General features: G+C 41.4%; 1 protein-coding gene across 3 annotated transcripts in view; it reads right to left on the minus strand.

Annotated features, from left to right (window-relative positions):
- The window catches only part of Map7 (microtubule associated protein 7), a 151538-nt gene that overhangs the window by 45854 nt on the left and 87259 nt on the right, over nucleotides 1-18425 (minus strand). For all 3 annotated transcript variants that reach the window (XM_042694283.1, XM_042692958.1, XM_042693607.1), the window contains exons 2-3: nucleotides 6793-6888; nucleotides 4603-4680 (exon numbers count right to left, since the gene is read on the minus strand). In XM_042694283.1, coding sequence (XP_042550217.1) covers nucleotides 4603-4680; nucleotides 6793-6888 — 174 coding nt within the window. The remainder of the gene's footprint in view (nucleotides 1-4602; nucleotides 4681-6792; nucleotides 6889-18425) is intronic.

An 18425-nucleotide genomic window follows, 5' to 3' on the forward strand; every position in this document is an offset into this window, starting at 1 on the left:
GTGGTAGAGTACCAGCCTTGAGTGAAAAAGCTGAAAGATAGCTCCAGGCCCTGAGTTCAAGTCCCAATACCTGGGCCCGTATGCACTTGTATGGAAAGGGGAGAAGATGGAGAGAGGAAGAGGGAGAAGGAGAGGGAAAGGGAAGGGTAGATATGCTGAAGTCCAGAGAGAGGAGTTTAGAGAAATGGCTTGAATAGAATCAGATGGAATAGAGTTGGTGAAGAACCACTTATAAAGCTTTTAAGGCAGAAAGATAAAGCTTTCCGAGAACATCTGTCCAGCCAAACATCAGAGCAAAGCAGTTTCACAAGCAAAGATTTATTATGACTCATTTTATGTGAAAAAATGGAGAGTAACATAGAAAGGCACACCACAGGCATAATCCCACCATCAAAGCATTAGAGCGCAATGCAGAGATTTAGCCCACAGAAAATTATTAATAGATTCTGTCCAAATGCAACATAGTACTGATACACCATGCTCAAAACAAGACAGTCAGACCTTTACCCTGTCTCCTCCAGTTTGCTTTTTAAAATTTAAGAAAGGACCGAAAAACAACCTACTCCAAACCTTAATGATTTCTATGTCAATTTCTTTTTTTTTTTTTAATTTTTTTTTTTGGGTCCAGTCATGGGGCCTGAACTCTGGGCCTGGGCGCTGTCCCTCAGCTCTTCAGCTCAAGGCTAGCGCTCTACCACTTGAGCCACAGCACCACTTCCGGCTTTTTTCTTTTTGCTTATGTGGTGCTGAGGAATCAAACCCAGGGCCTCAGGCATGCAAGGCAAGCGCTCTACCACTGAGCCACCTTCCCAGCCCTTCTATGTCAATTTCAACCCGTATCTAACAGTAAATAATCAGTGTCAATGGCCATTCATTTTAAACTGGCCTTCCAAGAATTTGAGGACTAATTTCCAGTGTTTTATTTAGAAAGCTTTAAAGTAACTGTTGACATAATCTCTTCCTTTGTTTTCCAACTATGTAAATTCCAAATATTTTCTATTCAGTAAGGGCTCTTGTTTATTTGTTTGTAACAGCGTGGAGTTGTAACAGCTTTTTTTCAGTGCCAGACTGGGGCTTCCACTTTCTCACTCTACTACTTGAGTCACAGCTCTACTTCCCCAACTTTTTGGTGGTTAATTAAAGATAGAGTCTCCAGGATTTTTCTACTGGGACTGGCTTTGAACTTTGATCCTCAAATCTCAGCCTTCTAAGTAGCTCAGATTATGGTGTAAACCACCAACCTCTGGCTAATCACAGCTTGTGAAGAAAGCAGTCTATGTGCAGTTATCAGCTGGGTACTGTGATGTTCACTTTGTACTCAAGAAGCCTTAGAAACCACCCCCATGTATTCTGAGGCCAAATGTATATACATGTATGAATTCTGCATGCATGTTTATGTATTTATGAAAACTGAGGGCAGCCTCACATAAGACTTAGCTTCTATTATGATGATTTCAGTGCATAAAAGTAGTACAAAAAGACAGTTTTAAAATTTAAAAAGAAAACGAAACTCTAAAGAAAAAAAGGAGGAATATATTCCATTACAATTATGATTTGAGACCGGGCATAGTAGTAAATGCCTAAGATCCCAGCACTCAGGAGGCTGGAGTAAGAGAAGTATAAGTCCAAAGCCAGTCCAAAGTATGAGGCTAACATGAGACATAGCAAGACCCTAGTTCAAACAAGCAAGCAACAAAACTTAGGATTCAAATATCAAAAAAAGATGTAAGATCAGAACTAAGACACTTAATATAGCAAGGTAAGAATAAGAGAAGTCTTGTATCCATTATATACAAGCTCACCATTAAAAAAAAAAAAGTGTGATAATAATCTGAAGAGAAAGTGTTGTTTCCTCCTGTCCTTTCCTCATTCCTCCAGGCCCTAGCCTTGTCTGTCTGTCCTGTAGATGATTCTACGTGGTGGTCAAAGGCACCAGCCACAGGCCAGGCTGGCTTTGGTCCTTCCTCAGGCTCTCCTGTTGGAGGCACACAGCATGTATGGTAACTAAGGTTTGCTTCTGCCTTTCCTGGACTGCAGCCAGCTGAGGAGGGCAGGGTCTCCACTTTACTCTCTCTCTTTTTTTTTTTTACTCAGTCTCTGGCAAATCAAGTTTCTGAATATATAAATTAATGAGTTCATGTTAAATATCATCAACAGGAATAAAAATAACTATACCATCTTAAGAAAAAAGCTGCACACTGGTAGCTCATGCCTGTAATACTACTCAGGAAGCTGAGATCTGAGCATCATGGTTCAAAGCCAGCCTGGGCAGAAAAGATTTTTGAGACTTGAAAACGAGAAGTGGAGCTGTGGGTCAAGAGAGTCATCCTTGAGCAAAAAAAAACCAAGGGACAGTGCCCAGGCAATGGGTTCAAGACCCAGTATAGGCATGTGCCCATGTGCACTCTCTCACACACACACACACACACCACCACCACCACCACCACCACCACCACCACCACCACCACCACCACCACCACCACCACCATCACCACCACCACCAACATGCTCGTAAAACTTTTAGGGAGAATTAGCTACAAGTCTTAGACCTTTAAAGCATAAGAAGTATAGTTATTTTTGTAGATTTCCACTATCAATTAAAAAAAAATCCTATTGATGCTTGATTTGAAGAACATGAAGAAATTCAAATGGAAAGGCAGGAGTTAAATATAAATATGCAAGAGCTCAGAGAGATTTAGATTGTGTTGTTGATATTACTGAAGCTCTTCTTTTTAAGCAATTGTGGATATACAAACCTGAAATTCACAACACATCTCTAGAGAGGTGCCTATTAGTGTGACACTCCCAATGAAGATGGCAGGGGAGATGGTGGGAGGGGACAAAGTGCTAACTTGGATGGATCTGAAGACAGACTGCAAGTAACAGTCACCCCAGAACAGAACCGCTTTCTTATTTTTGCTTTCCTTTAGTATCTTCGGGCTTCTACAGCTCTGCTTTCTTGTTTCAGTTCTGCTCAGCCTGGTCTTCCTTCTCCCATTCCTTACTAGGCACTGGGACAGGTCATGGGAGGAGGAAGGTGCCCAGATGGCAGAGCCAGCCTGATCTCCAGAGACCTGCCAACCCGCAGAGACAGGGAATATTAGGCCCCTATGGACGCACAGATACACAAGCTTAGGAAAACAGAGAAGGCTGTGAATTTCCAGTAAGTTACTGAAATATGTGTCTAAGAAGTGCCTGGTAGCAAAACAAATGCCTTCATGTGGCTGTTGTGACAGGGCTGAAAAGGATGCCAAGGAGGTCTGGACAGGATAAAGGGCTGGGACCTCCAATGGAAACATACACTCTTGCAGCTCAGAACTTCAGAAAACTATCAACCATTCGCTATAGTGCATTTGGCAGCCTAAGTAAGGGTAAGTTAAAAAATATCCACAATCTCTGGTCACACTGGCCAAGCATTTTCTTTTCTGGGTACATAAAGAGAAGATCAGGTTTCAGCAACTTTGCAGAAGCAGACATTAAGCTAGGTACTGGTGGCTCATGCCTGTAATCCTAGCTACTCAACATGCTAAGATCTGAAGACCGAGGTTCACGACCAGCCTGGGCAGACAAATCTAAAAGATTCTTAGAATCTCCAACTAACCAGAAAAAAATCCAGAAGTGAAAGTGTGGCTCAAGTGGGAGAGTGTCAGCCTTGAACAAAAAAAGCCAAGTAAGATTGTGAGGACCTGAGTTCAAGTCCCAGTAGCAGCACAAAAACAAACAACAACAAAATCCCAAACAGGCATCAAGACAAAGGAAGAGCTGGCATGAATTCTTTGCTGTGTTCTAGAAGACAGTGAGTACTTTACCTCTGCGTCTGGTCTCTGCTTACCAATAAGCCAGGTCTGTGGCCCAGCTTTCCAGCAGTCCATAGGTTAATAAATGTCCGAGCTAGTGGCCTTTCACAAGGATGTCCACAAACAAGACAGAAGTCAGATACCTCAGCAGTGGGTCTCTGCATTTCCTGACTGCACATGCAGAGCACCTGCCTAGAAATTCAACCACAGCATCCTTCCAACATGGGAGCCATTAGGTAGCTGGGTGTTATATAGGCTCAGAAATTCTCATATTCATTTTCTCTGCCAGTCTAAGCAGAAAAAAAGTCTACAAAACTCCACCTCCAATTAGCCAGTAAAATGCTGGACTGAAGGTATAGCTGAAGTGGTAGAGCACCAGCTGAGCAAGTGGCCCTGAACTTGGGAAAACACACACACACACACACACACACACACACACACACACACACACACACTCACACACACTCACACACACACACACACACACACACACACCTGCAAATTCCAACATCATTCCACTGAAATACACATTCTCCTGTGCCATGTGAAGCTGTAATGCCATGAACTAACACATAAAAATAATCATCTAACCCTGGGGCTGTGCTTACTGCTGTGTATGTGAATCACTTCCTCAACTCTCCTTCACAGTGCTCTTAAAGTCTACCAGGTCCTTGAGAGAGAACAGCTGTGACAGTAACATCTATCAATGGCAGGTGGCCCTCATTCTAGAGGAGAAAAAAAATAGCAATTCAGCAAGAGAGCTCCTCCAAGATCAAACAAGGCCTGCAGGGCAGGATCTGGGTACCTAGCTGTTTTTCCCGTTCCTCACGCCGCTCTCGGGCCAGCCGCTGGCGGTCATCAACACGTAGCACAGGTGGAGGTTCTGAAATAAGGTGAAAATATGAGAGGAAGTGATTTTTAAAAATACCTGGGTAAATGTCTTTTGATCTAATAAACTGATGAATATTACTACACCTCAACACAATTAGTCCATGTGTCTATAGTTACAATGATACACTTGATTATATAACAATTCACAAGGTTGTTTTCCCTCCATATAGATACATTATATAGCCAGGTATAGTGCTTCGTGCCTATAATCCTAACTACCTGGGAGGCAGAGGTTGGGATGATGGTGATAACGAAGTCAGCCCAGGCAAAAGAGTTCACAAGACCCCATCTCAACCTATAAAAAGTTAGATGTGGTAAGCGTTTTTCCCCCCATCTTTAACCACCAACAATCCTACCTAGGTGAATTCCTTAAATAACAAATTCTACTTCTAAAAACCTCAGTCATAAAAATTGAAAATCAATTGTACTAATAAAAAACCATATAAGTACATTATGTAAAGTTTGTAAGAGCCGGGTGCTGGTGGCTCATGCTTGTAATCTTTGCTATTCAAGAGGCTGAGATCTGAGGATCATAGTTTTAAACCAGCTTGGGTAGGAAAGGTCATGAGACTCTTATCTCCAACTATTTAAAAACCAGAAGTGGAGCTGTGGCTCAAAGTGGTAGAGCACGACTAGCCTTGAGCAAAAAAGCTCAGACAGCACCCAGGATTGAGTTCAACTGAATCCTGTAATTGACCAAAAAAAAAGAAAAAAAAAAAGCTTGTAAGAGAGTTCACCACTTTATAAATTGAAGTAGGAGCCACTTGTAGCTTACTTTCAGGTACATGCCATATTTCATACAAATTCTAAACACAGAATGGGACATACCCCCTTTACCTGCCCACGCCAGCACTGACAGCCCCAGTCACAAGAACTGGGACTCCTGAATTAAGGAGTCTTTTCAATTATGCAATGGAATGCGACCTTTTTAAGAGCCTTTGAAATGCAGGGCAGAGGTGGGATAGCTTTCGCCTGGCCTCTTACTACGTTGCTCTTTTTGCAGTGTTCTTCAAGTCACCTTTATTATTGTCCCTTTCTTCAAAATGACAAGTCAGATTTATTTACTCAATAGACTTATATGTTCAAGGTGTTATCCAAGTGGAAAACAAAGGATAAAACTAAGTATATACAGCATGCAGAACTTACAAGGTCTTTTCTTCTAGTCCTTTTCCTTTTTTTTTTTTTTTCTAGTTTGCTTTTCCTTCTTTTGATGGTTCCTTATCATGACATTTTATGCTAATCCCGCTCATGAACCATACATAAGAAACTGCACTGTCTATTTAACTGTATTATGTTTACAGACTGCTTCTTTTTATCACAATTGGAACCGATGATGAATCATAAGCTATTAAATGAAATTACTGTGGAGGAAGGGGTACAATCATTGCAAAGAACATAGAGTAAAAAACATGCTATGTGAGCTTTGCCATGTGTAAAGACTTAAGTCTTTAAGTTTCTTTTTTCTTTTTTGTTAGTCTTGGGGCTTGAACTCTGGGCCTGCGCACTGTCCCTGAGCTCTTCAGCTTAAGGCGAGCACTCTACTATTTGACCCACAGAGCCACTTCTGGTTTTCTGGCAGTTTAATTGGAGGTAAGAGTCTCATGGACTTTCCTGCCCAGGCTGGCATTGAACTGTGATCTTCAGATCTCAGCCTTCTTAGTAGCTAGGATTACAGGCGTGAGCCACTGGCACCTGACAAATCTTTTTTTTTTTTTCCTTTTCTTTTTTCTTAAGTTACAAAAGCCATATACAATAATGCTGGTCATATAGGTACAAAATTTGTGTTATGTGAATTTTAACACAGAAGAGTAAAATGATTACTTTATATGCTGCTTGCCATAAGCAAATGTATCCACAAACTTTCTGTCACTCACCATCAGTACAACTCTGAGAAAAGCAGACCAAATATCTGTTCTTTATTTGAAAGGGAGAAAACCAAGGCTCTGATTTGTGGTTGTGACATAAAAATCATACCAGTGAATGTGTATTTGGGTGGTAAGATTGGAACCAAATTCCCCTAAAATCTACTTTACAGTTCACCAGCATGCCTCTAAGGCTTTTGAAATAGTCTTCTTATCCCCAAAGCCCATGTAATACATCATACCTTGTTTATTTCCGGAGTTGTTATTTGGTCCTGAAACTGTAGAGGAAGGGCGGTTGAGGGATGATTTCTTATCTTGCACTTTATAGCTGTCAGCCGCTATGAAAAAAGAAAAAAGACATTTAGTTTCTTCAAATTTGTTCAGAAACATTCACCCATTCAATATTTACTGTGAACCTCTGTATCCGGTGTATCCTTGTATTCATAAGGCCAGATTTAGGAAATGAAAAGGTGAAGCACTTACAACCCTGTCCTAGAGATAGGGTGAGCAGGACCTGTCCAGCCATCAATCCTGTAGTCACAGAGTGTTTAAGGGTCTTATCTCAGTTCACACACAATGTTCTTAGTTCTCACAAGCTCATGCAATAAAAACTGAAAGTTTCAAAGAACATAAATAACCAAGTAGGGAACCAGGAGATATGCACTAGGATTTGAGAAAGGCTATGGCCAAAGTTGAATAGAGTATTACCATTTATTTTTGTGATGCTTGGAGTTGGACATAGGGCCTTGTACATGTTGGGTATGGGTTCTATGACCTGGCCATACCCCAGCACCTCTGAGATCATTAGAGACAAAGAGATATGTCTTTTAGGAAAGCAATGCAAGGCAGATATAACAGGTACTTCTTTGGCTAGATGAAAGATCAAAGTCATCCATGTCCAGAAAAATTTTTACATATGTGATATGATTTAGCATATTTTTCAAAGGATTTTTTAAAGGATGTCTTAAACAATCATGTCAAAACTTGAGCCCTGGATGCTTTTTCTGTCTTCCTACCTACCCATCTTTAGCGTCCCTTTAGTTTGGCTCCTCGGTTCTTTCAGCCAATCAGGTCTAAAATGGGAGACAACCTTGCTTTCTCTCTCTTCTATACTCAGTTTCACTAATATCTTTGTTCAGCTCCACCATCTGATTGCCTGCTTTCTAACCATCTCATTTATGTGTATCTGTACATCATCTCAATTAGTCTACCTGGTCCTGCCATGGGCCACTGGGCCCTTATGTCAATACTGGTCCTATGATGACATGTCATGCCCTCCCTCCCTCTGCTCAAAACGTCCCAGGATCCTACCTAGGCCACAGGAGAATCCAAAGTCTTTACCATGGACGAGAAAGGTGCAGTGGTCTGGTCTGTACTACTTGCCCTGTCAATGACTGCTCTAGTAATACTGACTGTGAGATCCATCTCAGAGCCTCAGTATGTACCTGAAAGGCTCTTGTTCATGTCTTTTCTACTTCTGTTCAACTGTGATGGCAAAGTCACCTCTTTAACACTGGTTCCCATCACTACCCCCTCCTCTTCACCTACCGAAATCATACAGGTTAATGACTTCCTCCTCCACCCCTCACAAACAGGGATGCATATGTTCAAGGTTCTTTTTTTTTTTTTTTTTGGTCCGGTCATGGGGCCTGAACTTTGGGCCTGGGCGCTGTCCCTCAGCTCTTCAGCTCAAGGCTAGCGCTCTACCACTTGAGCCACAGCGCCACTTCCGGCTTTTTTTTCTTTTTGCTTATGTGGTGCTGAGGAATCGAACCCAGGGCCTCAGGCATGCAAAGCAAGCGCTCTACCACTGAGCCACCTTCCCAGCCCCTGTTCAAGGTTCTTAACTTGAAACAGTACCACAATAATTACGTTTCAGACATACTATTTAAAAAATAAAAATAAAAATGGTTCTTATGATGTACCTTACAATTGAATGTGTAAGTGGGCACAGTGGCTCAAAGCTGCAATCCTAGCTATTTTGAAGATAGAGATGGGGACTGTGGCTTGAGGCTAGACAAGATGAGGGAAAAAAAGTTTGTGAGACTCTGTCTTGACCAAGATAGCTGCACACAGCTACAGGTGAAGAAGCACAATGGTTAGACGCAGTAGCAGGTGCCTGTCATCTCAGTGACACAGGAAAGCACAGCTAGGAAGCCTGCAGTCCAGACTAGCCCAGAAATAGAGTGAGACCCTACTTTGAAAATAACCAATACAAAAAGGCTAATGGAGTAGCTCCAGCGGAAAAACACCTATCTAACAAGTATGAGGCCCCAAGTACAATCCCTGGTACTACCAAAAATAAAAATAAATTTTTATGTAGAGACCCAGCAGAGAAGGCTGGGGCTATATGGCTTAGTGGTAGAGTGCAGGCCTAGCAAGTATGAAGCCTGAATATAGTCAGGGAATGACAACAAAGGCACCAATCAGTGGTTTCTAGGAGGACTTAACCAGTGAAGAAAACTTTATGCAGCAATTTCCCATGGAACAGGGTCATACTGTGTGTACACACTTGTGCTGAAGGGGACAGATCAAGAAGAATAGGAGTGGATCCGGCACTGAACTGACCCAGGAGGGAAAGTGAAAGATGTGGCAGTTCCATCCCACACTTACCAAACTCTATAGCACATCTCACCCCACAGAAAGAGCTCAGTGGGGCTGGAGATATAGCCCAAGGGTATAGTGCGTACCTACTATGTGTGAGATCCTGGATTCAATACTCAGCGCGTGTGCATGCACACTCACACTCACACACACACAGAGTAATTAAACAAACAACCCCAAATCTTCAACAACAAAGAAACAATGAAAACATGTATTTATTAATCCTTAGGTTTCTAAAATTTAAAATCCTAGGTAGGCAGCAGACAGAACTGCATATGCCATTTAAAAATTTATCACTAAGCTGCTCTTTTAAATGATTCAGTAACTTTCTGATATTATTTATCTGAACTTCTTTTTCATTTTTTGTAAAAAAGAAAACTGAGTGCCACATGTCTGGCCATGATGTTCAATAAGTCTTGCTAACCTTATGAAATCTTTATTGATCTTCCTGCAGGCTTAAAAGCTTGACTCCATTAGTGTCACATGAGAGCAAGTAAAGAGGAGAGGAAGGAAGAGCCAAGCTGGTTTGTGGGCTGGGACTGTCTCTCTTAGATGCACTTCGAAATACTAGAGAGAGACTGTGGGCCATGGGAGCCTTCAAAAAAAAGTGCATAGCTCCAGTAATGGCACCAATGTGCCTTTGCAATCACATGCTCTACTGTCTGCTGTGCTCTGTGCAAGGTTCCCACAAAGGGAGTTTTCCTTTCTAGTTTGGAACACAGGGGTCTATGGAAGAGATTTTTTGTCACCTGATAACAATAATAAGTCCAACAGGTGACCTGGTCAAGATGCTTGCTCTCTGGCAATTTTTCTATGACTTAGGGCTATTTCTGAACGCAGCGCCTTAGACCGCTCGGCCATCCTGACTGCTTGACTTAGGGCTATTTCTATTTAAATCCCACTGACAGATACAAAACTCGACATGGAGAAGATAATTTCAGTTACAGGTTTTGGCAAGACACGGAAGTGGGCTGGGAAGCAGCAAACATTTCAAACTCAGTTTCCTGCTCTGTGCAAGCAAGCACCTCTCTGATAATTGTTCAGTTGGACACACACACACACACACACACACACACACACACACACACACACACACACACACACACACACACACACACACACACACACACAGAGCTTTGGGATAGTTAACTCAAACACAGAACTAGAGGTTGAATCAGATTCAGTCACCTTTTCGTAGTAAAAGATAGTTGAATGTTAGCAATTTTTTTTTTTTTTTTTTTTTTTTGGGTCCGGTCGTGGGGCCTGACTTTGGGCCTGGGCACTGTCCCTCAGCTCTTCAGCTCGAGACTAGCGCTCTACCACTTGAGCCAGAGCGCCACTTCCGGCTTTTTTCTGTTTTTGCTTATGTGGTGCTGAGGAATCGAACCCAGGTCCTCGAGCATGCAAGGCAAGCGCTCTACCACTGAGCCACCTTCCCAGCCCAATGTTAGCAAATTTATGTTTCATCTTATAGTTGCAATTTATCTAAGGCAATTTACACAGCAGGCCAGATACTGCTGTCCTTTGTATTTCTTTTATATATATTCACATATATTTCTTATATTTGTTTATTCAAATATACCTGACTGGGAGTATTATAACTTAGATTATAAGCGCTGTTCTTTATTAATAAAATTTGCATTCAAATAAGAAAATAAAATACTTTCATAATTCCTAGTGCCTTTTCTGATTTATTCCACAAAAAATTTCTCTTAATTTCTTCATAACTACAAACTTGTGTAGTAAAAATCAAAGATTATCAAGTTATTTAGCATCTGATAAACCTGGATTTAATTTCCCACATTACCTCAGTCTGTCTCCTATTTGCACTTAAGACAGCACCCTGCTCAGCACATCTCCTTATGCTTTGAACTGGAAATAACCACCGATCAAGGATCTCTTATTCATAATGCTCTGGACCACAGGTGTTTCAGTTTTAGATGGTTTCATATTCTGGAATATTTGTATATGCATAATTAAGTTTCTTGGGATGAAACTTAAGTCTAAAGAAGAAATGCATTCATGTTTCATGTTTCATATATATATGTATATATACACACATCCTAAAGGTAATTTTATATGTTATTTTTAGTGTGCATGCTATCATAGGAGGTCAGGTGTGGAGTTCCCTACCTGTGACATTATGTGCATGCTCAAAAAATTCAGGAATGCGAGCATTAAGGAATTTTGGATGACGGATGCACCACTTATATCAAGTAAGAAATGTGTCTCCTCTTACCTTTGTTTCCTTCGCCAGCTAATTCTAGGTTACATTGTTTCTGAGTTTGTGATTCCCTCACTTATTGCTTGCCTTTGAAAGGTTACCCTACTCTTATGGCCTGAAGTACTACCTCTGAGGTGTCAGACATCATCACAATGCATTCAAGCCCACAGCTGCATGGAAGCAGGAGCGAGCAGTGTTCCGGTCTTCCAGCTCTAGGGACTGCACACTGGTGGATCTTTGCAATCACTGGAACTCTGTCAACATCTGAATTCAATGTCCTCAGAATATCAACCAACCCCTGATGTCGCTCTCAATGGAACCACCATATTCCCAGGCTCAGAAATGTTAAGTCATTTTTCCAACAAATATTTCCAGACACTCTCACCCCAGGCCAGAACTGAGACTACAAAGACACAGAATCCACATTCGAGATACTTAGAAGACAATGTGCAAACACCAGAAACAGTAAAATCACGTCCACCACACTTTTGAAAAACCAACTACCAAAATGAACTATCCAGATAGTGTGAAAGGGTCTCTGAAAGGGAGAAGGGCACAGAGGGGAAGTGACTGGGTAGAGATTTTGCAGAATTGGGACGATCTAAGTAAGTGAAGACTGATGTGAAGAACACTCCTTGCTGGGGTCATATGTGAGCAAAACTACCAAGGCAAAAACTAGGAAGGATGAGCAGAGGCCTGGGTGGGCAGAACAGGGTTAGAAAGAAAAGCAGATGAAGTAAGTGCTACCCAGAACTCCAAGTCTGGATTTTACTGTAGAAGTGCTAGAAAACCACTGACAGGTAGAAACTCCTGGCTGTGAACTCTTCAGTAGGTTCTGCACCTGTGAACAGTGAACAGGGAAGCTAACAGCCCTGCTAGAAAGGGACTTGAAAAGGTAATCACTGGAGAAAAAATGACAAAAGGGAATAAGACCCCCAGCATGCATCCAAGGAATTCTGCTCGCTGAGAAATGATCAGATTGCTTAACTTACTTGATTCACCTACAAAACTGTGATGATTAAGGGGGAGGGGGGAAAGGAACACAGAGGAATGTGAATGCGGTGAAACTGTGCCTGCAGTTGAGGAAAGGGGAGAGTCACATGGTCACCCCTGGAGGAGCTCAAGGCCCTGGCACAGCATGCCAGGAACTCTGTTGGGCCCCAGGGTCTCCTCTAATGCAGATCCTGTAAGACAGTCTAAGGAAATCAAACTCCACCACAAATGGCAGGGAGGAGGAGCAGTAGTTCAGAGAAGGAAATGTGCCCAGGCAGGAAATAGGTTGGCGTGGTTTGGGTCATTCTTCAGGAAGGCTAAAAGAGGAAACATAGATAAAGTTGATTGGTGTAACTGATCCTCTATGGGCTATAACAGGACAGGGAAACAGCCTGTCCACTTGGCAAATTTACAGATAGTGTGCTGTTACTCTCACTTGCCCTTCACACCAGAAAAAAGCGACTGTGTGGTCTGGTGGAACATCTAGCTACATTTTACATTTCATCTCTCTCTCTCTCTCTCTCTCTCTCTCTCTCTCTCTCTCTCTCTCTCGTGTGTGTGTGTGTGTGTGTGTGTGTGTGTGTGTGTATACACACCACTAGAAGGGCATAAACTCAGGGCTGGGGTGTTATCCCTTAGGTTTTTCATTCATGGCTGGTGTTCTACCACTTAGGCCATACCTCCATGCCCAGCGTTTTAGTAGTTAATTGGAGATAGAAATCACACAGATTTTCCTGCCCAGGCTGGCTTCAAACCTTGATCCTCAGATCACAGCCTCTTGGAGTAACCAGGATTATAGGTGGGACAACAATTACTCTATCACTCATTTCTTGTTACAAAGTCACAAGTGATTCAACAGAAGCATTTGGTAATCATGCACAACTAAGTGATATACAGCTTTTCCAATACTGCTGAAACAATTAAGATTTATTTCTTTGCACTTCATGTACTCTGTAGAGAAAAAGAAGTCATGACTTGGTGATTATGGTAGATGCTATAAAAGATCAGTTCGGGGTTCTAGAACTTGGGAAGAGTCCATTCAGAAATGACAGTAGTCCCTAAACTCCAGTCAGTTCATAGTAGAAAAGGTAAAAATCCATACCAGTGATTGAGAATGATACAGCCTAGAACATGTGCATACCAGACAAGTGCCTTCCCACTGGGCTGGACCCCAGGCTGCAAGTTTTATTGATATGTGCTAAGGCTGGAGAGAAAAAGTGATCACAGATTCTCAGGCGGGCCAAGGTCATGTCCACTCTGTATGAGAAAAGGTTTTCTAGGACATTGTGTCAGAGAAGACATAAAATCTACATCCTCATAAAGAAAGGCATATATATAAATGGTATCATATAGAAAGGTCTGTCAGATGTCACTTCAGTAAGGATCTCAGAAGCATTGTGGCATCATTCAAACACAAGACAGTGGCCTGCATTGTGCATAGAAAGCACGTGAACAGGACAGCACAGTGACAGCACCAGAAAGGTCTTGTGAAAAGCCTTTCAGTTGGACAAACTCATAATGCCCCATCTTCACTGAGGCAATTTATCAAATCTCAGGAATCATCTACCTTAGCTGAGCATGAGAAGATGCAGATTTCAGAAAAGCATGTGTTCTTTATGTTTCATAGAGCTATGGGCCTATCAGGCCATTTTGTTTACTATTAATACATCTCTTTAAATCATGTTAACAAACTCCTTTGGACACATTTAGGCAACAGGAATAAGCAGTACATTCAACCAAGGCTTTTATCAAATAAAATAAAAGCTTTCTTTCAGCCAGATGCCAATCCAATAAATGAAATAGAAAATGCAATTATCTTCCACCTGTATTAACAAAAACCAGATCAAAAAGCAAGCCTTTTCAGCTACACTAATGGCTTTCTCTCAGCAACTTACATCTCTCACAATGCTTAACTGTAATATGAATATTCTTGTCCCATAACAGGAACCATGTTTATGACCAAGCAAATTACAGGACAAAGTACAAACAAGAGGAGGAAAGTCTAACCATGTTAAAGTTTCCCAGTTACCCTAAGAAATATTATGTCAGGCCCTAGTTTCCACCCATCTGTGTTTCAATGGCTCGATGGAGTTTATAAATTAGAACCTATTCAGCTCAATGTGTAATTAGGAGAAACTAAGTAATTTAGAAGAGAAAAAAATAATTAGAACTCAGTTCTATTACAGGTTGTTTAATTAAAAGTTGAGCAACTGATAGAGGTGGTTTTTATTTCAATGGAATAAAAATTTACTTGCAGAAAAACTGGAATGGCTAATGCCAGGATTTCATAAAACAATTATTGCAGGCCACACAATAGAAAAGAATTTATACTTAATATAAAATAAAGTGACCAAAGTGGAAAATAAACAGGTCTTAAAAATAATTCCAAAAAACAGTGGGCTCTTTTAAATATCAGTTTTTAAAAAATATGTGCATGAATCCCTATGAATATTAGTTGACTGAGCTTAATCAACAAAACTTGCTGCAAAATATCAGTAATTAGTCATTCCTCTTGTGTAAAGAAACAGTAGAACAGGCTTAAATTTCTTACACAAGAATGAGTGGTAAGTACTGAAAGGCAAAATTTATTCCAATATTCACTCCAAGGAACCTCTAAACTTTAACCTTGAAGTTCTAAAACGATAAGCTACCTATTCTTGCTATTCTGTAGTCATTTCTACATCTGCAGCCATCTTCCCACCACTGAAACACCAGCCCTCAACATCTCCAATTATGCACTTATAATCTTGTGTCCTTTCTGCCTTAAAGCAGCACACCAGGAAGTACAGAAAGCTCCATTCACCCTGATACTCCCATAACCCAGTCTTTCTACCATCAATATCCCAGCTTGAGTGGTCTATTCCTTTGAAATTGATGCACCTGCACTGACACATCATTAACCCTGGAAGCCCATAGCTCACACCGTTCATGGTCGGTGAGTACTTCTCATTTTTCACAAATGTGTAATGATAAATATTCATTATTATAGTAACATACAAAATCCCACCCACTTATCATAGTTCAGCTCAAAGCTCTTCCTCATGAATTATTTTCTAGCTATTTTTACTCACATCACATTGCTTTGACTTTACTACACTCCAGTCTGCCCGATACTGTTCAGCATTGGGTTTCATTCCATCATATATAATATTTAGACTCTGTTTCCAAAAGTTTTTTTTTTTTTTTGGGTCCAGTCGTGGGGCCTGAACTCTGGGCCTGGGCGCTGTCCCTCAGCTCTTCAGCTCAAGGCTAGCGCTCTTCCACTTGAGCCACAGAGCCACTTCCGGCTTTTTCTTTTTGCTTATGTGGTGCTGAGGAATCAAGCCCAGGGCCTCAGGCATGCAAGGCAAGCGCTCTATCACTGAGCCACCTTCCCAGCCCATCTGTTTCCAAAGTTCTAAATTCTGATAGTCCTCTTGAGAGGCCAGACAAAAAAATGTGAACTATAGGAGGAAAAAAATCCAAACCAATAATGTAACATTTCTCTTCCAGAAATCCATGGAATTCATTCCTTTGCCTGCATCATAGAAAGGCCGTGTTACTGCAGTTACCCAGTAAGTCCCCATTCTCTGCTACTGCTGCTTCTGATGCACTGACTTCTGATGCACAGCCCTGGCCCTTTATATGTGTTGAGCTTACTTGTGAAGGCCTTGAATAAAGGACATTATCTATGACACATTTCTCCTGCAATTTGCTTTCTAGCTTACACATTCTCCTCTGTAGCCTGTCACTAGCTCTTCAATCTTTTCTAAATGAATGGTCACACTATTAGGACTTTATCCAAGAACCTGCTCTTAGATGCTGTAAAGCTGAGTGTGTTCTCTGGGAATTCACTTACTATTCCTTCCCAGCTCAGTTTTGTAGGCCAAAATGGGAAAGCACCTGGGTGCTTGGAACTGGATTGCTTCCCTGGCCCCTTCTCTGCCTAGAAAACAGAATGGGGAAGTGTAATTGTCGAAGAATACATGTGGGCCACCTTCATTTCAAACCAGAATCATGAGGTTGCTCTGCCAGGAGGTACCCATCAGTGTGGAGTAAGGAGGCTGCTCCTTCCTCTCATATTAGGTTTGGTGGTCCATGGTGAAGGTGGCAGATGACACCTGCAGTGACATAGTGCTGTCTCCCATCTGGTAGGCGCTGTACAGGTGACTTCTTGGAACTCTAACTGGTGACTTTCAAAGGGGTATGATTTGTGTTCTGAAAAAATATCTGAATCTATTAAGTAATCGAGCTTCCCATTCTGGAGTACAAAGAGCTACGACAAAGCAGAAACTTTGGTACATGCCTGTCTTTCCAGGTATGACAAGAAGTATAAATCAGGCAGACTGTGGTTCCAAGGTAGGCTAAGGCAAAAACTAAGACCCTGTTTCAAAATAACTAATGCAAGAAAGGCAGAAGGCATGGCTCAGCAGTAGAGTGCCTAATTAGCAAGTGTGAAGCCCATACCACCACCAGCAGCTGAAAAAAAAAAAAAGCAGCATAGGCTAGGATGTAGGATGTAGTCAGCAGGATAGGGCTTGCAGCATGTGAAGCCCTTGGTTTGATCACCAGGTCCCCTAAAACACCAACAAACAATGAGCATTACTGCAGTCTAGTGACTGTAAGAGCCATGAGTAATCATGTTTTAGAGAAAGTTATATTTAGCCATTAAATTTAAAAATATTTGTCTTAGAAAGATATCTATATGTTCCTCAATTAGTAACTGGATCTTCTTTAGCAAGGTTTTTTAGCAGGCTAAATATATTTTAAACAAATACCTGCTAGCCAAAATATGACAAGTATTGATGTCGACAAAAAACCTAGTCCTTATGTGTCCAAAGCTGACTTAAAAATCACCTGAAAACACAAAGCTTTCTCTGAAGATTATGAGCGTCAAGGAACAGCCAATGCCAGGCTTGTTATGTTTTACCATGGAAAATTTACCTTCTCTTTCTGTAATTCACTAGATGGTCTTGAGAAATCTTAATCAAGAAAAAAATTATATTAAGTAATGCATGCCTATTGGCCTTCAGAATGGTCAAATTAAGGTGACCATATGGAAAGGGATTATTTAGGACTTTAAACTAGAGATTAGGGCCTACTCTCTAAAATAATAGAGGGACATCAGCTATTGAGCATCAGTGACACAAAGACCAAATCCATGGCACGGGGAGTTAGGAACAAACACAATGCATCACCTCCATCATTGAGGCAGATTTCCTAGTCAACCACCTATACCTGTGCATGTATTGTACCCAGGTAAACTTGTAGCGTTTTCTTGGATACCTGGAATTTTGCTTGTATACCTGGTAGAATAATTGCTCAATTACAAAGAACAATGTCTCACAATGATTTGTTCAATTTTAAGAAGCATTACTAAGGCAGAGATAATGCAGAAGACATATTTACTCATTTTCAATTTCTTCCCTCCACTGACCCCATGCTGTGTGGTCAGTGATGAAGGGGTTCCTGCTTCCCACTGGAGTGACACTCCTCAGGAGTGAGCCACATTGCTCCTTTAGGCCTCTTTGGCCATTGGACAGGTTACGGTCTGGAATCCAGTCAGGTGAGGCCTGCATCAAAAAGACTATCTCAGCACTCAGAGCAAGGTTCCCTACCTCTGCCCCTGAGCCCTTAGATCAGTCCACAGAGATGCCCAGAAGCCAACAGTTTTGCCCCTATGAATTTAGCCAGCTGGAAAATCACTGTGCTGCATAATTCCTTCTCTGGAGCAGAGCCAACATCATCAGCAGGTCCCCCAACCCACTGCCATTTAACAGAGTCAATACAGACACTATCGATGGCAAGGTTATAAAAATGCAACACTGATCTCAACTTAACAGCAATTTGGGGCCACCCAGCTAGTAGTATACATAAAAGAATGATATTTCATCTAAAATTTAGGGATACAGACAGAATTCATAGTCAGTTCACAGGTGCTTACAATTAAAATCAGCTGGCCATACACTGCACTTTCTATTGATTTGGAAATTATTATAAACCGACTTTAATTGTCTACCACTTCTCACTTTATTATGGGGGAAAAAAAGAAGCTCAACTCATTTTGTAAAACTT

This window comes from Dipodomys spectabilis, unplaced genomic scaffold, assembly GCF_019054845.1.
Source record: "Dipodomys spectabilis isolate Male_0828 unplaced genomic scaffold, ASM1905484v1 ptg000001l, whole genome shotgun sequence".
Classification (NCBI taxonomy): domain Eukaryota; kingdom Metazoa; phylum Chordata; class Mammalia; order Rodentia; family Heteromyidae; genus Dipodomys; species Dipodomys spectabilis.